At 48.9% G+C, this 19534-nt stretch overlaps 1 protein-coding gene and 1 long non-coding RNA gene across 2 annotated transcripts in view; both read right to left on the bottom strand.

Moving 5' to 3' along the window:
• Positions 1 to 12374: 12374 nt before the first annotated feature.
• Positions 12375 to 19534, bottom strand: part of CREG1 (cellular repressor of E1A stimulated genes 1) — a 26752-nt gene continuing 19592 nt past the window's right edge. The window contains exons 3-6 of the mRNA XM_040451648.1: positions 19289 to 19531; positions 15862 to 15981; positions 14489 to 14673; positions 12375 to 12497 (exon numbers count right to left, since the gene is read on the bottom strand). Of these exons, the coding sequence (XP_040307582.1) occupies positions 12476 to 12497; positions 14489 to 14673; positions 15862 to 15981; positions 19289 to 19531 (570 nt within the window). The 3' untranslated portion in view covers positions 12375 to 12475. The remainder of the gene's footprint in view (positions 12498 to 14488; positions 14674 to 15861; positions 15982 to 19288; positions 19532 to 19534) is intronic.
• On the bottom strand, positions 18194 to 19280 carry LOC121015077 (uncharacterized). The gene is made up of 2 exons (XR_005783612.1): positions 18940 to 19280; positions 18194 to 18501 (listed from the first exon to the last, which is right to left on the bottom strand). It is a non-coding gene; the product is annotated as an uncharacterized LOC121015077 (long non-coding RNA).

Raw genomic sequence — 19534 nt, 5'->3', positions numbered from 1 at the left:
CTCCCTCTGCTTTTGTTTGTCTGGGGAAATCTTTATTTCTCCTTCATTTCTGAAGGTTAACTTTGTTGGGTAGAGTATTGTCGGTTGGCAGTTTTTTCTTTCAGCACTTTGAATATATCGTCCTACTCTCTCCCTGCCTGTAAGTTCTCTGCTAATGAACTTATAAGGGTTCCTTTATAAGGTACCAGCTTCTTTTTTCTTGTTGTTTTTGAGATTCTCTTTATGTTTTCTTTTTCACAGTTTTATTGGGATGTGTCTCAAAGAAGATCTCTTTAATCTGAGTTTGTCGTATGACCTATGAGCTTCATAAACTTGGATATCCCAATCTCTCTCCAGATTTGGAAAATTCTTGGCCACTGTTTCTTTCAGTAATCTTTCTGTCTCCTTCTCCTTCTCTTCTTCTGGGACTCCAATAATTCACAAACTGTTTTTTTGTTTTTGTTTGTGTTTGATTTTGTTTGTTTTTGCTGGTATCCCATGGATCACGTAGACTTTCTTCACTTTTTTTCATTTTTTCTCTTTGTTCTCTGACTGGATAATTTCAAAGTTCCAGTATTCCAACACACAGATTCTTTTTTCTGCTCAATCTATTTTGCTGTTGACGGTCTTTACTGTATTTTTCACTCATTGTCTTCTTCAGCTCCAGAGTTTGTTTATTTTTTTAATTTCTCTTTGTTAAAATTCCCATTTTGTTCATGTCTCATTTTATTGACTTCCTGAATCATCTTTCTGTGTTTTCCTGTAGCTCAGTGACTTCCTTAAAACATCTATTTTGAATCCTTAGGTAAAACACAGCTCTCCACGCCTTTGGAATCAGTTACTGGAAGATTACTGTGGTCCTTTGGTGGTGTCATGTTTCACTACTTTTTCATGTTCCCCCGAGTTTTGTGTTGCTGTCTTCACATCTGAAATAGCAGTGATCTCCTCCAGTCTTTACTGATTGCCTTTGGGGGAAAATATCTTCCATCAGCCGTGCTAGGGATTCTGGGACTTTCCCAAACCTTCTGTAGATATGTCTGCTCCACACTCTTTGCTCCCTCCTGTGGCAGAATTCATAAACTTGTACGCCCTTTCTCGGTCTTGTGACATGCCAGGCCACCTGCTGAGAGCCTCCTTTTCGCTTTCCCAAGGGTGGTGCTAAAGCTAAGTTTGTGGTCACTCCCTGGTCCACGGATTCAGGTTGGCCTTCTGTGCACACTCCTGGTAATCTGCCAACACTTGCCCGCACTGGCACCATCAGGAACACACCCGGGGAGCCAGGTGTGTAGCGAGGCACCCAGAGCATGGGGTGTCTGTGAGCCAGCTGGGGGGGGACCGACAGGCAAGGCATCCCCAGCAGCTCGTGGGCTGGCTTCTTGATGGGATCCACAAGGCAGTTAGTAAGATTCACATCCCTTTAACATGCTCCAAGTGTCCTATCTGCCCAGTCTCTTCCTGCCCAGTCAACATGCCCAGTCTCTTCCCAAGTCATGTAGCTGGTGATTCAGTAGCCTGGATGGAACAAGAGAGAAGCGAGACTCCGTAACAGCATCCCTCACAACTGGGAAAGCCAAGCACTCACTCCTATGCTCTCACTTTCCCCCGCAGGAGAAATCACGGGGGCCAAGAGATCTTAGCCCCCGAGCTGTGCCACCTCAGGGGCGGGGTGACGCATACAAATTCAAGCTGTTCCTCTTAACCACCTTGATGTACCCAAACTCGTATTTTTTTCTTGTTTTTCCAACAGTGTTGCAACTTCTTCTCTGGTCTCTGGACTTCCACAAAGATTCTCTTTGTGGGTGACTGAGGCAGTGTTTTCCAGGAGCTCCCAGATGGTGGCTGAGAGGAGCTAGTTCATGGGTCCCTGTAGGGTCCACAGCAGGGACTGAGACCTGTCTGCCTGTTACCTGATGCACAGGTGGGCAAGACTCCTCTCAGATCCCTTGGCATATGGTGCTGGATCCCAGGGCTCCCACAAGGGCACTTTTGTCCATGGACCGATGCCAAATTGTTACTAAGGGTGGGACATGAACAAGGGATGTCTTATTCAGACATGTTGCTGATGTCACTCCAATTTTGCTCTGAAGCATCAACGATTCTCCCTCGGTTACCGTCTTGGTGAGGCTGCTAAATCAAGGAAAGCAAATCAGCCGCATTCTCCCTGGAATTCATACCCCGAAAGAGTGAAACAGGACCCGGAAACACCCCCTGTTCACTTCCCCTGTTTGGACCCATCCCAGGAGCGGCTCGTGGTCTGTGGCTCCACGAACACTGTTCCAGTAAATTTCCTTTTCGCCGAGATTATTCGGAGCAAGTTCCTGTTGCTTGCCACCAAATGATCCTAACTTACACACTGAGATTTTTGGAAGCTGCATTAGCTTTCTATCGCTGCATAACAGATTATCACAAACTTCGTGGCTTAAACCAACACAAACCTCTTATTTCACAGTAACGTAGATCAGAAGTGCAGGCACAGCATGACTGGATTCTCTGCTCAGCTTCCTGTGAGGCTCAAATAAAGGCAGGTTGACTGGGCTGGCAGTTCCCATCCGAGGCTCAGGAACCTGTTCTAAGGTCTGTGGTTGTTGGCAAAATCTATTCCCTTACAAATATGGAACCGAGGTCCCAACTTTCTTGCAAACTATTAGGCAGGGCTGCTTTCAGAAGCCAGAGAAAACCTGCAGTTCCTTGAATGTGGCCCCACAGGCAGTCCATGGCATGATGTTTGCCTTCCCCCCGGGCCAACCAGAGCCCATCTCTCACTTCTGCAACCAGCTTGAGAAAACTGCTTTTAAAGGCTTTACCTGATTAGGTCAGGCCCACCCAGGATAACATCACATAATCGCAGGAGTGATATCTCACCATATTCACAGGCCCTTCCCATAAACGAGGAGATTGTACAGGGTGTATATACACCAACGTATGGAAATTCTGGAGGCCATCTCACAGTCCTGTCTCCCAAAGAGAAGCTGTAAGAAGCTCCTTCCTTCTTCCTCTGTGAAGATTAGATGCGCCTGGTATCTATCTTTTTAAAAAAAATGTTTTAATGTTTATTTATTTTTGAGAGAGAGACAGAGTGCAAGCAGGGAGGGGCAGAGAGAGAGGGAGTCACAGAATCCAAAGCAGGCTCCGGGCTCTAAGCTGTCAGCACAGAGCCCGACGCGGGGCTCGAACCCACAAACTGTGAGATCATGACCCAAGCCGAAGTCGGACGCTGAATCGACTGAGCCACCCAGGTGCCCCTAAAAGATTTTCAAAGGTGGCAAGAGGTGGCAGAAACAAGCTGGGAAGTGGGTAAAATTAAAGAGATGCTGTCAGGGGAGGAGAAGAATTCTAACCGACTGCGAATTGCCATCGGTAGTCAAGGCGCTTCCACGGGAAAGGGAGCTGCTTCTGCTTCAATGGGGACCTTGCGTCCCCGGTCACTCTAGTGTATGCGTCATATTTACTCTTCGTTCTGACTCAGCAAGGTAGTCAATAGTGCTTGTACAGTTCCCGTTTGATAGTTACAGAAGCCGAGACTCAGAAAGATGAAGTAATTTGCTCAAGGTCACAAGGCTGCTAAGTGGCCGGAGCAGGACTGGAACTCAGGTTTTCCCGGTGCTGGTCCGCAGTGGTGGAAAGACACGAGCCCGGGTTCGAATCCCAGCCCCACCACGTGCTGGCTGACGGTGTGCTCCTCGGTGGACGATTGAAGGAATGAGTAAAATACGTTATGCGCCCAGAATAGGTGTTGGGAAGAATTGGTTCCATGTACACCATTCAGGGGAGGTGACATTCCTCATCGTGGCCTGGGGAAAGGACTCCAGGGGTGAGATGCTGTGCGCAAAGTCCTTCTGGGAATGACAGGTGCCCCAAGGGAGTGAGGAGGGTTGCTGATGGGGCGGGTGGCATGGACAAGTCTTCTGGAGGGAGGGAGGTCTCCGCCCCTGGGCAGGGCCCCCGTGTGCTTCCTCGTCTTGAACCTCACAGCTCTTGGGCACCACGTTGGAACGCACTGCCTCTGCCCCGTGTGGATCCGGCCCCTGGGCTGGTGGAGGCGGTAAGTGTAGCCACAGAAGCCTATCAAGTCCATTCCTGGGCATCTGAGCAAACCCAAAATCATCATCTGCAATGAGCGAGCTTCAAACCGGGAGATGCCAGGGCATCTGAGAGCCCGGATATTCTCCACCGTTCCTATGGCTTATCCCCTCCTCCGACTCTCCCAGACGGCCTTCCCCTCAGTGCGGTGTGGCAGAGAGCTGCTGCTGGGGGAATGCACAAACCCAGGAGAGGGTCCCAGCTTCGCCCTTACCTGGCTGGGTGGCCTTGACCAAATCACTTTACCTCTCTGAGCCTTGATGTCTGCAGCTCAAAGACGAAGGGGCCGAAGTTTGAGGTGGATTTTTTTTTTATTACTTGAAACTGGAAAACATCCTGAGAAATCAATAATGGTGTGGGCTCCTCTACCAGAAAAGCGGCTCCCGAGGGCTGCCTGGTGCCATGCCTCGTACATGCTTGAAGTTGGGTGAGTATTTGTCAGATAAAAAATGTCTTTGTGTTTGTCATCGAAGCATTAAAAAAGTAAAGTACTTTCTTCTTCTTGTCTTTAAAAAGAAAAGACAGAAGGGCCAAACTAGATGGCCCCTGCGTGTTGCCTTGTAGCTGGAAATTATATTTACGTATAACAACTCCTGCCTGTCCAGCGCCCTCCCCTTTCAGCCCTGCCAGCTTACCTAGCCCTGCGGCACTTAGACTGAGGGTGCAGGCCAGACGATGGCCTTGGGTCCAGGCTTCCAGATAAGGGACACACACACATACACACACACACACACAAACACACACAACAGACCCAAAATGGAGTCCCTTGTGCTAAGCCCACATCACCAAACTGAGGCTTCATGCCTAACCTAATTGCAGTTTCAGCCTTCTCCACGAACATAGTCTTAACTGGTCAGTCTGGAATTTTCTGGTCAGCACCAGTGAGGGTATCTACCCCAAAGGCCCTTTTGTTCCCCCAAAGAAAGATGAGGCAATCCACTCTTTCCCTGTCCCTGCCCCTTCCTGCCTATAAGAAGCCCCCCTTTTTGTGTAGCTCCTGGGAGCTCCCCTCCACTTGCTGGATGAGACGCTGCCTGATTCAGGAATCATTCAATAAAGCCAATTAGACCTTCACAGGTTGCCGCTGGTTTGCAGGGCTCCACCCCGTCCGATTGCACCGGAGAGGCTCTGACTTCATGCAGCCTGTATTTTGGTCATTTGCAAAGGGGAAGGACCAACTGAGTTTGCATGGGATGGGGGCAGCTGGTGGCTCGGAAGTCCTCTCTCAGCCCAGCCTGGACCTTGGGGATCCCCCCCCCGTCCGCCATACAGGCCTGTGTCCCGCTCGAGGAGTAAGTCTGAAGGGAGCCCACCTCTGGGGGCTGCTGGGCAGGGACAGATGGGTCCCCAACTAGACCTTTATGGCTCCTTAGGATGGTCACCAGCTTAAAGGAAAGGTAAGGAAGTTAAAATAGGCAAACAGGGGCCCTGAACTCCAGCAGGGCAGCCGGTCTGGCCCTGGGTTGAGAGTACTGAACAGGATTTCCCTGCTCTGGGCGACCTTCCTTGGACAGTTCAGTGCAGCTCCACGGGGACCTCTAGCCACCGCTGTTCACACTGCAGTCCCCAGGCTCTTCTAGATCCTGGCCTGGGGGGCCTGACCTCTCCCCAGGTTTCACCACAGGGTCCCAGAGCTGCCCCCCTCTCCTGTCCTTGGACATAGCACACACCCAGCACGTGGAGGGGGCCGGGGGGGGTCTGCTCCCAGTGCACAGTGGAGGCCAGTGACTAACACATGACAGGCGTGACTTTCTGGCAGTGTTATTACCCAGAAAATGGCCAGGTCTTTGCACCTCTACAGGCTGACCAGCTCATCGATGCAATGGGTGGCCTCGGGCCATCCCGCACAATAATATGGTGACAGAGACTAACCAATGCCAATCGCCCACCTACAGAAGGGACCTCCAGCAGAGCACCTGCCAAAGCCACTCGGCCAAGTGGTTGAGTCGGGATTGGAACACAGCCCTTTGGCTCCTGAGCTCACACCCTTTCCTGTACTTGGCACTGTCTGCCCCCAAAATGTCAGTGCGCTACCTGTGAAACGTGCATTCTTCTGACATGTGACCCTTGCCATTTCTATGCCAACATTTCTTCAAAGGACCCATATGAACCAGCCGCTTGAGGGGTCACTGGATTCTTAGGGACAGAGCTAAGGAGACAGCCTGAGGTGCGATGGCGTGAACACCCCCAAACTAACCATCTGGGGACTCCAACTCCCTCCCTATAGAAGGGAAAGTAATGTGTGTCCCAAGCAAGGATGAGATAAAATGCTGTGGATGAACTTATTTGTAAAATCAAGTCCTATGACAATCATAACCTTTAGTTTTGAGAAAACTCAGCCTACGGGTTGCCACTTGATATTTGAAGCAAAGGAAAGCAACCAGTATTTGAGTTTTTAAATGTCCTATGTTACCAGTAACCTAAGAGTCGTCAATTAAAAGCATGTTATTTTTACCTATCAAATTCAGCGCCCTAGGTGCGCACTATCCCATGTCGATTGCAGGACTGATTGATAATCGATATAAATTCTTAGGAGCAATTTGGACCAAGTACTGACAGCTTTTGGCGTGGGAATTGCGCTGCTGGGAATCTCTCTAAGGAAATAAACAGAGATGTGGAAAACACTCTATGCAGAAAGAGCTTCCTCTTATACCAGGGAGGAGTTGGAAGTCACTTAAATGTTCAAAAACTGGAGAGTGAGGGGCGCCTGGGTGGCTCAGTTGGTTAAGCATCCGACTCTTGACTTCGGCTCCGGTCATGATCTTGTGGTTCATGAGCTCGAGCCCCACACGGGCCCTGTGTGGACAGTGCAGAGCCTGCCTGGGATTCTCTTTCCCTCTCTCTCTGCCCCTCCCCTGCTTGTGTTAAACATTTAAAAAAAAAAAACAACAAAACAAAACAAAACAAAAAACTGGAGAAAGTGACAACAGTCCTTAGCTTCTGTCCGTCCAGTGTCCCTTTCATTAGCCTAACTTTTCCTTTTCTTTCAGGAGCCCTGCTTCAAAATTCTCCCAGTCCATGTCGTTCTGAACCCCCAGCTGCAGGGAAGGACACAGGACCCAACTCAGCCAATGGGGGAAGCCCACTCCTGGACACAGGAATTATTCAGGAACGATTCTCTCACTGGGAAAGATGTATCCCCTTTGCCGTAAGATTAAATTGGCGGCAATTAAAACCAAAACAGTGGAAAGAGGAGCCAGGAGAGGAAGACTGAGTTCGAAAGGAATATTTTAAGATCAGTGAACTCTTTTTGCTTCAACTACTTTGACGAGGTTTCCTGCAACAGAGCGCTAATCCAGACCATTATTTGGTACCCGGAGGACCCCAATCTAACAAAATATCCTGCAGCCATTCTAAGCTGTCCTCATGAATGGTTTCTGGTAACATAACAAGCTTATGATTAAGTGAAAGTGTGCTATATGATCACTAAACAGCATGATCTTGATCTCATTTAAATATTTCATGGAGGGGCACCTGGGTGGCGCAGTCGGTTAAGCGTCCGATTTCAGCCAGGTCACGATCTCGCGGTCCGTGAGTTCGAGCCCCGCGTCGGGCTCTGGGCTGATGGCTCAGAGCCTGGAGCCTGTTTCCGATTCTGTGTCTCCCTCTCTCTCTGCCCCTCCCCCGTTCATGCTCTCTCTCTGTCCCCCAAAAAATAAATAAACGTTGAAAAAAAATTTTTTAAATATTTCATGGACACAAAAATTGGAAGAAAACACATCAAAATATTCGCAGCCATGCTGGCTGGTGAGATTATGAATTTTTAAACTTAAAAAAATGTTTCCACACAGATACAGATATGCATACACACATACACACACACACACACACACACACACACACACATATATATACATACACACATATATATATACGAAAAGGATAAAGTTTTATTCATTGATTTACACCTCCTTTGATTCCAAAAAGGACTTACATTATAATGGTCCTGTCAGATGAAAATTTATAAAGCAGCTGCTCTGAAGTGACAGTTTGGAATTCCCTTAAAAAACATTGACCTACCAGCTTTGCACAAAGGAGAATGGTTTTTTTTTTCATTACTAAAACTGAAAACATGCCCCACTACAGGAAAGTAGGCTCTGCTCTTCGATTACTTTGTGACCTTCAGTCTGAATATTACTAAGAAGGGAACCGTGACATTAACAACCTCAAGCCAGATTATTTGTGCATTGATTTCATTGGGCCCTGCCGCATTTCATAAAGGGTTGCCACCACCCCATTTCATGCCTCCAAGGAATCTGAGCCTGGACTAGAAGACAGAGTAAATGCCAATTATCGGCCATGGCCTGGTAAAGACAAACAGCCTTGACCTGCTAAGCACAGACCCAAAGCCAAGACAACATCCGCCAAATGCAGCCATCTGGGCTCAGTCTTCGCTCCCACTCCCTTTCTACTTTTATTCTTTTTTTTTGTTAAAGTTTATTAATTTTTGAGAGGGACAGAGCACGCGCGGGGAGGGGCAGAGAGAGCGGGAGACACAGAATCTGTAGCAGGTTCCAGGCTCTGAGCTGTCAGCACAGAGCCCAACATGGGGCTCAAACTCACAGACCGCAAGATCATGACCTGAGCCGAAGTCAGACGTTTAACCGACTGAGCTGCCCAGGCCCCCGTATTCTCTTTTCTTTGTTTTTAATTTTTTTTAATGTTTATTATTTTTGAGAGAGAGACAGTGTATGAGCAGGGAGGGGCAGAGAGAGAGGGAGACACCGAATCCAAAGCAGGCTCTAGGATCTGAGCTGTCAGCACAGAGCCCCATGTGGGCCTCGAAATCACTGACCGTGAGATCACGTCCTGAGCGGAAGTCGGACACTTAACCGACTGAGCCAGCCAGGTGCCCAGTTATTCTCTCTTTTCTTGATCACGGCCTGCCTTGCTCTCTGCCAAAAAGCCAGTCACCATTTGATACACTCACCCCTTATCTGGTTAAGGGGGCGATGCTGTCCCTCTTTTGCTGTAGGTGGAATAAAAAGGGACCCTAAGCAAATGACACGGAGGGAGTGATAAATTCCTAGCAGCAACAGCATGAGACCAAGCCTCTGCTTTTCCCCTTGCCCCTACGAGGCTGCCTTTGCCCCAGTGTCCTCTCATCAAGGCCGTCCACCCACACCCCGGCCCAGGGTGTCATTCTTAAGGATCTGATCCCCATCTCCAAGAAACCAGAAACAAGAAACCAGCGTTTCCAGAAAAGTGGTCTACGGCGCCCTCTGGTGGTCAGTCAGAACATAACAGGGACTTCGGCTTCACATCGAATTGTAAAGGGATCTCCGGCACCTGCTATGAAAAAGCGGTTGACTTTCCTATGTGATAACTGGATCTTACCTGAATACGGGTATGTTTTTATATAAGATGATGGAGACAAAACTCACAACAGTGCGGGTAAAGGTAGAAAAGCAGATACCCATCATCAACTTCATTCTATCACAAGGAAAGCCCCCTGACAAAGGTTGCATTCTGGCCACCCCCCAAGTTTTAGGACGCGGTGAGCTGTTTACCAGCGGGAAAAAGTCAGATTATTCACCGTAAGCTCTGAAACAGCCAAGGGCTGATTTAACAGCATGCTAAAATAAAAACGCAAAAGGGTTTCACCAGCAATGAAACAAAGCGTCACAAATATTAACATCTACGGTTAAGAAAATAAATCCAACACATTTCAGGAAAATAACGCTTTTAATCATTTTGAGGAATAAACCTATTTTACCAAGTTTAAGATAAGTCATTTTTCTTAATCAGAAGCCGTTTGCTGAATTTTAGGTAGGTTCGTTCTGTAGTTTTCAAACACAATGACTCCCATTCAACTTCCTTCCTCTTAGCTAGCGATTCAGTGGCTTGATCCCTGACACACTTCTTTACGAGGCACCTTCCCTCATCTTCAGAAATCACGTATCTAGGCAACAAAAGCAAACAGTTTCTTCTTTTCTGGAGAAATGTGGTTGGTTTTTAAAGTCGTGTTATCTTCTCCCCGACGACCCGTTACGTGGTAACAACATGGGAGCCATTTGAAGGTTCAGAACAGCTGAGGAAGCCTTAGGCCACTGTTGAGAGCGTCGTTAGTTAACAAGCTACAGAGTGCACTGGGCAGCCGCGGGCTTTGGACCTGGCTCAAGCTGGTCTATGTCCAGGAAACTTAACTTACAAAACAGGGAAATGATTTCCACGAGATCCCCTTCACCCCTCTTTTTTCTTTTGCAAGCCATGTGGGGGCAAAAAGCAAGACAGCATGTACATGTGCGTAGGTGTGTTTTGAGTGGAGGACGAGGATTATACGGTGTCCGCACAGGGGGGCAAATGAAATTCAGAAGCTTTTATGGACTTCTCTCGTTCTAGGTAATTATCACTTCAGATTTGGAAAGTGGAAAAAGAAGTTCTTTTGTAAGAAAGAGTATCACCCTACGTTGGATCAACACCACCCAGGACTGTCAGACACAAATGGACCACGGGGAGGAAGGTCCACCAGTGGCCCACCACAGTCTGGCTCGGCCATGTACCTGCGGGCGCGCGGTGACACAGGCCAGCCCTGCCGAGCAGGCTTGGGCAGTGCTGGTGCAGCCGTGGGTGAGCGACGCCCTCTCCCCAGCCCGGGGGGGGGGGCTTCCGGAAAGCACCCACGCGTCTTCAAGTACCTTCAAATGCCAATGGGCAATCTAAATCTGGCACCCACCCCTCTTCCAGGAGCCCCGTTAGAAAACCATTTGGAATTGACAGACCAAAGCTTCTTGGGTCATAATGAAGGCATAACTCTATGAAAATGGCTTCAAAATTTGAAAAAAATAAAAGATCTAGCAACCACGTCTTCCGAGAAATCCAGGATCAGTCCGGCGCTATCTTGTAAGCGAGCGAGCGAGCGAAAGAGCAAGCAAGCAAATCAGCACGTGCATCTGGGAAACATTCCACAGAGACGCATTAAGCCCTTCCAGTCTGTGGGAGCATCCCAAGCAACCCGCCGGGTGCTGTTAACTCGCTGTATTCTGCTTCACCTAGAGAAGGCAAGAGAGAGGAAGAATGATTTCATTAAACCGAGCTGACAAATCTTACGAGTTAATAATCACTGACGAGAGAAACTCCTGATCCAGAAGCTTAAAATTTGGAGCTAATTTCAGCCGCTTCAGGTACCCAAGAGTCGCCTGGGCTTGCTCTGGAGTTCTGGTATCAGCACGTGTAGGGTCGGGCCCTGGAATCTTCATTTTAGCCAGCACCCCTCGCCTCCGAGTGCGGTGCCGCACGCTCCAGGAAGCGCCGCCGGGATGAAGCACAGATGAGCACCAAGAACACCTGACAGCTCACTTAAAAGACAACAGCGTTTGAGGACAGGAGGGAATCAGCCAAGTTTCCCACGACACTGAGTTTAGCCGGGGAGGCGACCTGGACCCGCCTTTCCTGCCGCAGTCTGGCCACAGCTACCAGGAAACCACGTCCAGGTGAGGGAGACCGGGCCAGACGGTGGCTTACAGCCTCCTACTCCCTGTGCCTGTGCTGGGGAACCTTCGGGAGCACCAGAGGGGGGGGCGGGGGCCCCTGGGGTGAGCACCCTGCAGCTCAGGCTCAACGGTGACAGGAGGTGACTGCTGAGACCCCTGAGAACCGCCCACTCAGGGACGCCCGCAGATGCGCCGTGTGGCAGCAGAACCTTCCGGTCCACTCGTGCAAATATGTTCGTGGTCTGGACCCAACAGTCCAATGAGCCACACCAGATTCAGTCAATCCCCACGTGAGCCCTACTAAGTGGCACTTGTACCGAAGCTCTCTTAAGACTCCACCAGAATGCAACGGACTTCAAATGCTGAGGCTTTATGGCATCTGGAGAAGTAACATCTTCCAAAACTGAGCTGCGCAAGCCAGCCACTCTGTAAAGTTCCAGAAAGCCACGAGGCCCCTGGGAGCGGTTCCCTCAGAGCGTGCAGGCTCTTGGCCCTCACGGACATTACCCTCTCCTGGGCTACGGGCAAACGAGGTGGGTAGGATGATGAGGGGCCCACTCCCGGACTCCGAAATGGACAACTAGCAGTCAGACGTGTCTATCTCTAGGATTTCGGGTGTCCTGCCCTAGAAGGGGTCCGACTCTGGTCTAGCCTTTGGTCCTCCTCTCCCAAGGACAGGATAGTGCTCCGTCTTTTCTCTGAGCCGCAGACAAAGCTCACTCGTCTGTGAAATAAAATGGGAGCCTCAAATTTATCTATTTCACTCACTTATTCAACAGGGGCAAGCTCATTTTTGTTATTAAAGCAAGCACTGCCCTCGGGCACGTCATTTATGCAAAAACGACTGTACATGAGAGATGGTCATGTCTTACAGAAGTAAACTTTAACCAGCTTACTGGATAATTCACTGCCTGGTCATGATGCTGGCACTGCTGTGTCTGTATTCCTATAAAGCCAGGTGGTTTTGTGGGTCCGGAAGAGAATCACTGGCCTGTGCCTCTTCTCCTGCGTATACAGAAGCAACATAAACACCACTGCCGGATTCTTTACTCAAAGGAGCTGAGGATCTTTGTCTCAAATTATCAGCCTGACAAGTAGCCAGTGTTCACTACACAACTATTCTGGGCCATGCGCTGTCCTAAGGCCCTGTCTGGGATTGATTGACTAAATAAATAAAGCCCGAGCTTTGCCGTAAAGAAATTTACAAGGGTGACGGGAAGTCAGCGCTCCAATGTGGAACTGTTCTACAACAGAGTAAGAGACAAAATAAAGAAACACTGAGAATGAAGCCCCCAAATGACCATGACCTACGGGTCTAACTTAGCATCGTCACCCTAATCTCTGCAAACAGCAGCCAGTCATTACAGCAGAAGTGCGTCACATGGCTGACACCGGGCGAGGAGCCCAGCCAGCCAGCAGTGAGGGGACCAGAGGCACAGTGGATCTCCGTGGGCAGAAGCAAGGTGGGGGCCCCGGGGCTAGAATGCCAGGGTCTCGGTCCAGGCACCAGCACATACTGGCCATCAGACTTACTCTTCGGGGCTCCAGCTCTCCACCTTCCAGACGAGGAGAAACACTACCGAACGTCTGGTGGGGAGAAAGCAGGCGGTTCACGGCAGCCCGAACGGCGCCCACCGAGCCCCAGCTGCTATCACTGCTGCCATGATCACTGGCTGTTGGGCCTCGAGGATGTCAGCTATGCCAGTGACCCGTGTCACCCGGGAAAAGTCCCAGTCCTCTGTATTCCTTCATTTGAACCCTGACCTAATGTCAGAGGATCTGATCACACCCCTTTTTCCTGTTCTTTTCCCATTTCCAGGCTATTTTCGTCTTTGTTCTTTCCCAGGGCCCCTTGGGTGGCAACCTTCTCACCCCCAAGTGTCCACTTCCTGGTGGGTGTCCCACACGGCCCCCCAGCATTCACAGCACTGAGATCGATGGGCGCAGGACCGCATGCTCAGACTCAGATGTGTACCATTCATAGTCCAGAAGTGCCGAAGTCTGGTGCTCATGGGAAAATGCCATCAGGGGCCAGAACTGGGCTCCAACCAGGGCCCCAAAACATAGCCTTAAAACAAGGTCCCAGGGGCGCCTGGGTGGCTCAGTCGACTGAGCGTCCGACTTCAGCTCAGGTCATGATCTCACAGTTTGTGGGTTCAAGCCCCACATCAGGCTCTGCACTGACACCTCAGAGCCTGGAGCCTGCTTCAGATTCTGGGTCTCCCTCTCTCTCTGCCCCTCCCCCGCTTGTGACCTCTGTCTCTCTCTCTCTCTCAAAAATAAATAAAAACATTAAAAAAACAACAACAAAACAGACAAACAAGTTCTCAACCTGGTGTCCAAGCCTATAGGCAGAGTTCAGGGCTCTGTGAACTTGGATGGAAAAGAGAGGTTTTCATTAAGCTCTACCTGAAATTTATCATTTCCTTCAATGATGAATGTGGGCAATAAACCCCGGTGGTGACAGCGTATCTGTGACTGTCATCAACAGAAATAAAGAACCCACAGATACTTTCACATCATGTTAGAGCTGTTGCAGATGTCTTAAATTAATTCAGCCCTCACTACTCAGAAAGGACAGTAACATTATAGACTTGCTACTAAGTCTTATTTAATATGTTCACTAAAAAGTCAACATGTTTTTTAAAAGTCAACATGTTACTATACCACACGTTTAAAAAATATTTTTATAAATGTATTTCAATCCATTTCAATACATTACATTATATTCATATAATGTATGAATTAACTTGTTTTATAAATGTATTTTAATACATTCAATACATTACATTCAATACAATATAGTTGGTTTCCATTGTATTTCCAATGTATATTATACTCCTAAAAAATATTCTGAGGGGGGATCAGAGGCTTTCCCAGCTTGCCAAAGGGTCCCCTGGTGGAAGAAAGAGTTAAGAGCCCCCTGGCTTTAAAAGATTGAGGACCGCAAATAAAAGTGGCAACATTAGAAAGAAGAAAGCTGTGTAAATACTTACTGAAATGTGACATTATAATATTCTTCGGGTGTCACTATTTTGGGTCCACCGAAGTAGTCCAGGACCCAGATGTTGGTTATATTCAACTTCGCAAAGAACCAATTGTGGCTGGAGGGCCACGTTTTCATCTCAGGGTGTCGGACGAACAGCGACTGCCTGGCAAAGTCCATTTCTGATTCATTCACCTAAAGGACACACGTGATGTAAACGACTCATGGCCGCAACCCCGTTAAGGATGTGTGATTCTTCTACAAATCCTAAAGCGCTCATTTAGTTATAAATCCTGATCTTCGACTTAAGGAATCAAGAGAAAACGAAGGAAGCACGCAGAAAAGCAGAAAACAACAGAGTCCAGGTGTTGGCGGTAAGAGATTTACTGAAGTGGGAACCCATCACCAGCACCAGCTTTCGCGGTCGAGTGGTCATTTGGAGCCGTCAGAGTACCCGGCACGGGGCACGTGATAAAACGTCAGCACACGTACCCCAGGACAAGCCATCTTAAACACGAAGACGCAAGTTCACAAAAGATAAAAGTCTTTCAAAGAAGCACCATGGAACTCAAAGAGTGTTTGCCGCCCCTCCTTTCTCTGGTGAAATGCAGCCACAGAGATGCGCCCACACGGAACGTCCAGACCATAAATCAAACATGTCTGAGGTCAGCGTGGCTGACAACGTCGAAAAGCAAATGTGCGGGTTCGGCAATCAGATCAGCGCTAGGACACCTTGCCCTCTGCCCTGCAGCAATCACCCCACTGTCTAAACCCGCGTCTGGCCTCCAGTAACGGGCACCCCTCTCCTCGCTCACTTGGTAGGCTCTCTGCCGTAAGCCACTGTGACAATATGGAGACAAGGAACCCACACGTGGGAAATATTGTGCAGTGAACAGCATGGCCAGGAGCAGAGACCTCTGGTTGAGCAGATGCACCTTACAGAGCTACATCCATTCAGCTTCAAACAATAGTTCACTTTCTGCGTAAATACCTTATCGAACACCTATACGAAATGAACTGATTTAAGTCTTTAGTTTTCATGAAATCGCATATTATCTCAATCACAAATCATTTTCATTTTATTCTTAAAATATCTCCTTTCATTGTTAATAGATGATGCTTTTTTTAAATTTATTTACTTATTTTGAGAGAGAGAGGGAGCACGAGCAGGGGAGGGGCAGAGAGAGAGGGAGAGAGAGAATCCCAAGCAGACTCCACCCTGTGCGTAGAGCTCGACTCGGGGCTCGATCTCATGACTGCAATCTCGCGATCATGACCCGAGCCGATATCAAGAATCGGACGCTTAACCGACTGAGCACCCCCAGGCCCCTCAGGTGATACTCTTCTAAAACCTGTCTGTGTTCTGGTGGGATAACCACTCACCTTGGTAACAGTTCCTGACAGCATTATGTGAGCACAGAGGGGACTTTGGGGATCAAATCCCTGTTTCCTGCAGAAGTTAGTCTGTGCCAAAGACATGGTCAGGGTAGCATGTGGATTCTCCTGCAGAGAGAAAATAAAGATACTCCCACATGAAATATTGTCTCTGGAGAGGTAATAAATGTCACAAGTTATATATACACTGTCCCTAGAGCTGAGCATTCCTCCATGAAACAATGAGGTGTAAAACACCACTGACCACTTGAGAAAATCACCTGTTGGATAGAGACTGATCTTGGCCTTTCCTCCCAAAAAGCAGGGGGTAGGGTTTCAGATTTAAAATTAACTCAGTAAGAATTATTTTAACACTCTTTTTTCTTAAGCCTTTAAGCTGTTTCATATTAACCAGAGAAATTACAATTACAGGATCACCCAAATACAAGGCTGGTCTAGAGTTTTCACTGAAAGGTCTAACGGCTTAGACTCTAATACGAAACTAGTGCATAAAAATAGCACAGTTGTCCAACTAGCTAATTGTATGGTTTAAGCAAGAAAGTAGCTGAATCATGTTTTTTGGTTATCTTATGCTAGCAGAAATTGTCATGTGATTTCAAAACTGGAGAAGTTGTTCATTCCTGTTTCAGCAGTAAAAGAAGAACACTTAGACTCAAAAAGCGAAGCAGGCAAAATTCTCAATTCTTTCTTATTCAGAAATCAGCTTCGTGAAAGACACTGCTGACAGATTACAGCAAAATTCACACGTTGCATTTAGCGCTTTCAACAGCTTGTGTGGAAAATTCTGCCATCTCATGGTGACCCATCACAACACTGGTTATAAAGGGAACTCCTTGAAATCATTTCGCCCAACATTCACTGTCTATACACTATTAGGCAAGGCGCCATAGGAGGAAAAAAAAAAAAGTCCTTTCTCTGTGACTTTATAATCTGGTTGTAAAGTCAGACATAAACAAAACTTAAATAAATGCAAAATGACACAGAAGAGATCAGAAGGCAGCGTATAGCTAATCGCCAAGTGAACAGTACAGTTTAGGGTAAGGAGATGTCAGCATAGCCTGGAATGATATGGACAGTACAGGGAGCCTCAGAAGATTTTCAAAATCGGGACAGAAGTGGGATGATGTATTAAAGGTAAAGGGCATTGCAGAAACAGAACTGGGAAAATGTGGGACATGACTGTAATGAGAAACCCAATCTACCTGAAAGAGAGGCTTTGGTGGGATGGGGGTGGGGTGGGGGGCTCAACTCCAAGCTAAAGAGTCAGAATTGTATTCTGTAAGGTCAATGCCTGTCTGTGCTTTCCAAGAATGAGCTGCCTGGAGAGCTTGTTAAAATGCTGACTTCTGGGCTCGAGTCCCAGCCCCGGTGTTCGTATTTTTAACAAACATCCCAAGTGAACCTTACGCAGCTCTAGGCAGTCGGTTGTTGTTGAAGGCTTCTGGGCAGAGGGAAATGCTGAGTGGCATTGTGTGCATGTAATCGGGTGGGTTGGGTGACAGGGAGAAGACAGGAGGCAGAGGTGGGAGGAAAAGCAGAAACTATAAACCAGTCTGACTGGTTAACTGATTGAATACGAGTCAGACTCATTCTGATGTGGCCACACCTTTTCACTGCCATCATGGATACCTGAAATCCTGGATAGGTTCCTTACACTGTGTCCCTAGATCTGTCAAAGACCTGAGCTGGAGTTCTACCTGGAAGTCATCAGTGGCTGGCCACCCACCAGTGACGTCTGTCACTGACATCTGTCCAGTCCCTGTACATCTTACTTTTCCTCCTTCCTGCAACGCAGATGACCATATCCGCACGAGTTTAAATAGGGTCGTGGGCAGTAGTTGTTCTCCATCCCCTCTCCCTCATGAGAAGCATCAGGGAGGGAATGGGGAGTTGTTTTTTTTTTAATAAAATCCCTCGGCACGATATTTTTAAAAGTCTTCCCAGGTGACTGTGTTTGCAGCCAAGGTTGAGCGTCACTGATTGAACAGAATGAGCTTCCTTTGGGCAAATGCCTAAGAGGGTGGAGGGGGCTGGGAGTAAGGGGAGGGTGAACAGAGGTGTCTGTGCCTTAAAAGGAGGCAGCTGCTTCTGGTTTTGCTCAAAGAATTCAAGCCCCCAGGGCCACGGATCTTCCAAGAAGTTAAACATTGAGATCTGTAATTGAAATCTCAATTTTTGAATGGCGGTAGCTACAATAGTCCCCCCCCCCCCCGTTACCCACGGGGGGATACAACCCAAGACCCCCAGTGGATGCCTGCCTGAAACCCTGGACAGTACCGAACCTCATATGTCTTCTTCTACACACACACACACACACACACACACACACACACACACCTGTGACAAAGTTCGATTTATAAATTAGTCATAGTAAGAGATTAGCAACAATAACAAATAGAACGGTACAATTATACCGTAATAAAGGTTATGTGGATGTGCTCTCTCCAAATATCTTCTTGTCCTGTACTCACTCGTCCTCCGAGGATGATGAGAGATGATCAAATGCCCACATGACGAGATGACATGGGGCGGCTTTTGCAACCTAGCACTAGGCTACTAGACTGTAAGACAACCCCTCAGAAGGATCTTGTGCTTCTGGAATGCAGTTGACTTCAGGTAGCTGAAACGCTGAAATGGAACCAGGGATAAGGGCCGGGGGGGAGGGGGGGGGACTACTGTAACTCAAATTTGTTAAAAACCAAACAGAACTCCGTGGACCAAAGACAACTGGCCCGAGGGACACGGGCAGCTCGTGCGCCACCATTCTGTGTCCTGTATTTTGACGGCAGACAGACCTCGCTTAAGATTCCAGTTTGGCTACTGGCTCTGGGCAGGTTATTTAACCGGTCTCATGCCTCCAGTTCTTCATCCGAAGCCCACTGCTGGACTCAGTGCGCTGCGCAGCGGTCACACCACTCTCGGGACAGCAGAGGTCCACCAGAGTTGTAAACCTGGCCCTGCCACAAAAGGTGGGCACAGGATGAGCACCCAGACCCAACTCCGTGCTGCTGCTAACCAGGGAAGGTCATGCGCACGGGGGGCCTAAAGGCTGCATTAATCACTCACGATGTTGTATGTTAGCTTCCTGCTGCTGACAGGAAAATTCCTAGGAAGGGCAAGCCCTGTAAGACTTTTAATAACACGCGCAGCCGTGCTCCAGGACGAGTCAGGGATGCGAAGTCCTCCAAGTAGACACGGGCAAAGAATTCAACCCGGAGGCGGGGGCGTGCGTGAAATTCCAGGCACTGAGTTGCCCAACAGTCAGAAGGCTGCAAAGCCCGCCCGGCCAGCGCGGGAGAGAAGAGGCAGGGCTGTGGGCCGCGAGCAAAGTCTTCCCTCTGGTTGCCCCGTCCTCCGTCCCCGAGCAGAATTTCGGCGACCGAAAGAAAGGCTGGCCCTGTCGCCGCCCGCTCACCTGCAGGTTGCCCACGGACTGCTGCAGCGGGCTCAGGTAGAAGTAGGGCACGCCGCTGCCCGCGCCGGGGGGCCCGTCGCTGAGCGAGAGGACGTCGGCGAAGGCCCAGCCGCGCACCGCCTGGTCCGTGGAGAGGGTGGCCAGTGCGCCCCAGTCGCAGACGTGCGTCACGAAGCGGGCCACGCGCGCCGCGTCCTCGCGGGGCGGCAGCGGCGGCAGCGCCGCGGCGGCGTCCCAGTCCCCGTG

This window comes from Herpailurus yagouaroundi, unplaced genomic scaffold (assembly GCF_014898765.1).
Source record: "Herpailurus yagouaroundi ecotype Mexico unplaced genomic scaffold, PumYag 205, whole genome shotgun sequence".
Lineage (NCBI taxonomy): Eukaryota > Metazoa > Chordata > Mammalia > Carnivora > Felidae > Herpailurus > Herpailurus yagouaroundi.
Note: the sequence above shows the minus strand (reverse complement) of the source record. Positions and strands in the feature narration are given on the sequence as shown.